Source organism: Elephantulus edwardii, unplaced genomic scaffold (assembly GCF_000299155.1).
Source record: "Elephantulus edwardii isolate Elephantulus edwardi_28Jun2011 unplaced genomic scaffold, EleEdw1.0 scaffold00025, whole genome shotgun sequence".
In the NCBI taxonomy this organism is placed as follows: Eukaryota; Metazoa; Chordata; class Mammalia; order Macroscelidea; family Macroscelididae; genus Elephantulus; species Elephantulus edwardii.
This window is the reverse complement of record NW_006399775.1, coordinates 8909723-8915716: the sequence shown is the minus strand read 5'-3', so window position 1 is coordinate 8915716 and position 5994 is coordinate 8909723. Positions and strand designations below refer to the sequence as shown.

The 5994-nt window shown below is 35.8% G+C and overlaps 1 protein-coding gene across 1 annotated transcript in view; it reads right to left on the bottom strand.

Moving 5' to 3' along the window:
- Window positions 1-856: 856 nt before the first annotated feature.
- SNTG2 (syntrophin, gamma 2) overlaps window positions 857-5994 on the bottom strand; it is a 644399-nt gene continuing 639261 nt past the window's right edge. Inside the window, exon 17 of the mRNA XM_006882917.1 lies at window positions 857-1125. Coding sequence (XP_006882979.1) covers window positions 994-1125 — 132 coding nt within the window. The 3' untranslated portion in view covers window positions 857-993. The remainder of the gene's footprint in view (window positions 1126-5994) is intronic.

Here is a 5994-nt window from a genome sequence, read left to right as displayed (position 1 = left end):
TTTTATATTTTAAGTATAAAAGCTTTTCCTTTTTTCTAAACATCAGTTAAACAAGGGGGAGGGGTGGAATCTCAGAACTACTAAGAGTGACTGAAATCTCAGTCACAGCATGGAACATTCGACCTTGGGGATCTGTGCATTCATTCTTATAGAAACTGCAGGAAGTACCTACTTTCTTAGAATTATTTTCCTGTACTCTACCATCTGACAGTTATATGCTTTTCCTTTGCTTTTATCCTCGGGCAATGAGAACCTAATGAGGACCTAATCTTGACTATCCCTAACCATATTCTACATTCTTAGAGGCGAAAATAAAAAGGACTCTATTTAATTGCCTATAATAACAAAAAGGTATATAAATGGCTCTTATTAAGAAGTAATAAACAATGTAAGGAACAAGGAAATAAAAACACATTTTATAATGTACAAATTAAGAAAAATAATGAAACTTAATTTCCTTTTTTCATGGGTTGGTATTACTCATTTCTCAGATAATCTCTTCACTTGGGTCTCCACTCTGCTCCATCCCTACCAACCTATCCTGAAAAAATAGAAAGAAAGCTGACAAGGGCAATCTTAAGACCATCATTTTCCCCCCAGAAGAGTTAAGGGAAAAAAAAAAGGAAGTGGTAAACTCTCAATATTTTCTTTTGTGTGTTTTATGAGAATGAAATCTGGATTTCCTCATTGTAGGAAGAAGAGTCTGCAGTGTTGATCTGATTTTTGACATAATTTGGAGAAATAACAGAAGAAGCGATGTGTACTATTTTACTATTGAACACTGGTGTCTATGAACCATACGTTTCCTTGAACAGAATCTGTGCTCACTTGCCAGATTTAACAAGTATGACCCATATTTGGAAACTAGTGACATATTTTATTGGTATCACAACTATAGGCTCATTATAAAATCACACAAAGTTGCAATATTGTGCAGGAAAGATTCATTTCTTAAGAAAATAATTTAATTTTCAGCACTCAACAGAAGCAGTTTTAGTTGCTATACATGTATTTTCTTGCAATGCTCTGACTGTCTATGAATACAGGATCCACTGAGGCCACCTTGGCTGCTATAAAGGAGTGTATGCAGTGCAAAACAGCTGTCAGATCCTGAAATTCAAGTTCCTGTAAGAAAAGAAAAATGTACATATTATCATCATTACAAAAGCACATTAAATATTTAACAAATTTTGTGCTGTGAACGTAAAGAAACTGAGTAAAATATGCATAAACCAAAAATTAGTGCATTTGAAAGTAAGAAGCAGAGCAAAATGATCCAAAGTGACCGTAAACATGAATATATAATATTTTTGCATTGATTCCTTGACAATCAACTTAAATGTTCATCTTATATTGCCAACATAGGGTAACAATTAATTTCCTTTTTTCACTGATGCTGGATCTTGATTAAATCAGCTCTGATCATCATAGTGAATCTTTATTACAAGTATGAACTCATCACTGGTTTGTGGTGATATTGTGTGAGCGATCACATCACAACAGAGTTTTCATTGCTCTTCTTAATTGAGTAGAATTACAGACGTGTGTGTGTGTGTGTGTGTGTGTGTGTGTGTGTGTTAACAAATAGCTTCATGAAAGGAACTGTTAAGCTGCATGTATGACAATGAATAAGCACAGTGCTCACACCCAGAAACCAACCAAGGAACCACTTTGGTATAAACTGACTCTGTTAGTATCAACAGAAGAAATAAGAAAATACCCAAGGGGTGGGGCACTTTCTTTAAAACATGCTGCTGCTACCCACAACAGAAAATAAGAAAGGGGAAAATACTAAATATAATCCCTTAGCATTTACCTCATTTCAAAGTTCCCAAATGTTAATTAAAAGCAAATATTGTCATGAACTAATAACATGTCTCTTCCTACAAACCTTCTCCATATCTGAAATAAATTCAACAGAGAGAAACACACCATATCAAGTAAATAATGAACACTCAAACTGAAATGGAAGCTGAACAAACAGCCTTGGGGTTTTTATTGGTTTGTTGTGGTTTTTTTTTTGTTTTGTTTTGTTTCATTAAGCAGTTAAACTAGTATTTAGGAGAAAAACATGATTTTTTTCCCCCTTATGATTGAACATAAAGCCCTACTTCTCCCCCTTTCTTCCTTGGAGAAGGAGGGGCTTTCGAATACATTACTCTGATTTTTGCTTCTCTTCTTTGCTAGTACAATGATATTCAATTATAAACAACAAAATCAACTCTTTCTAAGATAGCTGCTAATTGTGCTCATAAGATTTATATTTCATCAAAAGTCTTGCATTTTCTATTCTGTGGCGATATAATTAGGAAAGTGGCAAGTAAAAAGAAAAAATAAAACCACCAAAATCCATACAAACAAAAGCAATGAAGATTTTTGCCTTTTGATATGTGGTCCTTTAAGCATCTTTAAAGGCAAGGTCACCAACATTTTTGTTCAGTTCTTTGCAATGGGGCGGAGAAAGGTTTTGAACACATTTCATTAGGTACAGACAGGGCACTCCAGGACTTGGGGAAAGGCTTCTTCAGTCACTCAGATTCACTGTCCTCCCCCACCCCGCCCGTAAATTAAGGATCTGATATATTAAGCATGACGTCAAATTTTTTGACAATTTAAAGTCAATCAGATTCCACATTTGATGTGCCTTGCTTGTGTCCACATTAAGATAGCTGAGGATAAACACAATGGCTAGAAAAGCCTATATTCAAGGGTTCTAACACCCCACCTTCCTTTTAAAAGCTGTTCCTTTCATAACCAGAATCATGAAATTATCTTCGATTAGTTTCTCCTCCATCTTCCTGTCCCCAGAACCACGTGGGATAGGAAAACAACACAAAAAAGCCTAAGAAACAATCAGAGCCTCTTGGGAAGTTCAGTGGATGATGGGGTGAGAGGTCAGAATATTTGTTTAGATAATGTCAGCAGTAAGGCATGCAAACAGAAGTTCCCTGTGTCTGTTTTTGCTGCCAAATGGATAGAACTTGTCTAAAATGAATGCATCACAGCAAAATGCTGTTCAAAGATGGGCAGAAAACAAACTTTAGAGGACGTCAGGATCCAGCTGGACTTGGAACCAACCCTGAATTTTCAGTTACAGGAGACAAAATATTTCCTTGTTTGTTTATTCCAATTTGAATTACAGTTTATTCTGCATGTGAATGAATCTTAATTTTACCAGCTTCAAAATTAATTGGTTGTTTTATCTCAATTTTTAGAGATTCTGAACAAAATATTCCATATATTGAAGTGCAGACTCAATATTTATCAAAAACTCAAACCCAACTCATTGCCATGCAATCAGTTCTGACTCAGAGTGAACATAACCCCTCAAAAGCTTTTGAACAACCAACATTTCCGTTAACAGCAGAGTGTTCAACCAATGTATTAGCAGGACTCCTTTCATAACATTTAAATGCATATAATAATGAAACATAGCGTAACATTCATTATCCTAGTTATAAAATTGAAAAGTAGTTTATTTGGTATGCTAATCATTATTTCAAGTTGCTTTTATTGGTTATATTCACACCTTGAAATTCTACTCACAATCTCTGGCTGAGCAATGTAAGGATATACTTCAGTGACTTATGCTATGATGTTAGGTGCCATCAAGACACCTCAGACCCATAGTAACTTTTATTAAAAATAGGGAGAAGGCTTATATCCTCAAACTCTTGAACATGCTTTTACCTATTGCTGCAATTCCTGTATAGACCCATCATGTTGAGGGCCTTCCCTGGGTTGCAAACTACACTTTTCCAAGTGTTTTGTCTTTTCCCAGGACTAGGACTTCCTGACAACATAACCAAAGTATAAGACATACCCAAAGTGAGTCTCACTCTCCTTGCCTTTGAAGCAACTGAAATTACTATGACTTGGGCCAGGCACATCTTAGATTTTAAACTGTCTTGCTTGCTCTTTAGCATTTTTTTTAATCTTAAATTGATTTTAATGAAAGTTTACAGAGACTTTTAATTGCCATTCATTCGTTGTTTCACTTTTCTCTTTGCCCATCCCTCCATCTCAATTCTCTTTTCTCTTTGAAAAGTAAAAGAAATCATTATTTTACTGTTATTCAATCTCTCCCCCCAAGTCCACTCTACTATGCTACATTCGTTCTGGACTCCTGTCATAACAGTAATACCCAATCATATATCCCTTTTAAACAGTTCTATCCATCATCTGTTTCAATGCAGTATGCATTATTCATCCCATCTTTCTCACTCTCCCTAACCCGTATGTCAGTCCTCTTTTATAACAGTGGCACTATGCTGTATTTGTCTTTTTGTGACCGAGATATTTCACTCAGCATAATGTCCTCTGGGATAACCAATTTTGTGTAACATATCATTACTTCCTTGTTTTTCAATGCCACATAGTATTCCATTGTGTGAATATACCAGTTTTTCTATCCATTTGTTTGCTGATGGGTACTTGAGTTGTTCCCAAGGTTGTGGAGAAATAGGAACCCTTATTCATTGTTGGTGGGACTGTAAAATGGTGCAACCACTATGTTGTTGTTGTTGTTTGGTGCCGTCGAGTTGTAGACGACTCATAGCGACCTTATGAATGAATGGCCTGAGCACTGTTCGTACATAGAGTTTCTGGAGGCAAGCCATTTCGGAAGTGGATGCCGCTCCTGCTTCCAGGTTTTTTTAGTCGGGAAGCTCCAGCCAACACTGTTCACCATGGGTAACCATTACCACGATTGGCACATCACTGTCACAGTCTAATCCACCTTAGGGTGAGGTATTTCCCTGGTCTGTCCCTCTGCCACAACCACTATAGAAGGCTGTATGGTGCTTTCTCAAAAAGTTGCAAATAGAAATACCCTTTGACCCAATAATTTCACTACTGGGAATATACCCTAAGGAAACCACAACTGCCAACCAAACAGATACATCACACCAGTGTTTATTTTGGTCTTGTTCACAATAGCTCTTTAGCATTTTAAAGAGTGATGTATGGTAGTATTTATGAGTTATTTTAATTTAGTCCATCAAGAGATGAAAAGTAAGAAAGCCAAAGAAACATAAATGTCTTTCAAATCTAACACACTGTAATTCAATTTATATATGTGTTTCCAAATAGTAATCACTGAACTTTTTTAAAGGGTAATTTTTGAGGAAATAAAAATGTAGGTAAAAGTTCACATCATTTATGTTCCAGGGTATTGTGTGCATGTATGTGTGTGTGTGTACATATTTACATTTTAGAAATTACATTTCAAGTTGCCAAAAGACTTATCCAATAATAGCATAACATATTCTGAAACAAGAAGTCAAACTTACATTAGATTGAATGTACAGATTAAAAGACATCAATAACTTCTAGTATCATAAGTTGAAGTTACAGTGTAGGATGTCTGAATATCTTGGCACAACAAAACAAACTCATATCACTTATTTCCTGAAAAATACCAGTCAATGGTATTCTCAAGATGACTGCAATTCAGTGGCCTGTAGAGCAAAGTAGAACTGCCCAAAGGTTTTCCAAGGCTGCATTGTAAATCTTTATGGAAGCTGATAGCCACATTTTTCTCCTGAGGAATAACTAGAGGGTCTGAACTGTCATTATTTTGGTTACTAGTCAAATATATGTATATTCTATTGTAAGGGCTTCTCAATTCAAATCTTGGAATCAAATAAAGCTTTTGAGATGATAGTCAATTAGTTTTATCTCAAAGCAGACGAAGAATACTCAGGTACCCTGGGACCATTTCACACACTCTTTTAATTCAGTAAAATACCTAGTATATTATTTATGTCCTGAATAATTTCATAACCAAATATTACTATGGAGGCTAGCTTGAATTTTCCATCCATCCTGATGCTGCCTATTGGCCCAGTGGTGAGTATTTTTGTTTTCTTGATATTGAGCCTCAATTCATACTGAAGGCTGCAGTCCTTGACTGCAAGTGCTTCAGGTCCTCCTCAGTTTTAGCAAGCAGGGTTGTGTCCTTTGTATAATGCAGACTGTTGATGAATTTTCATC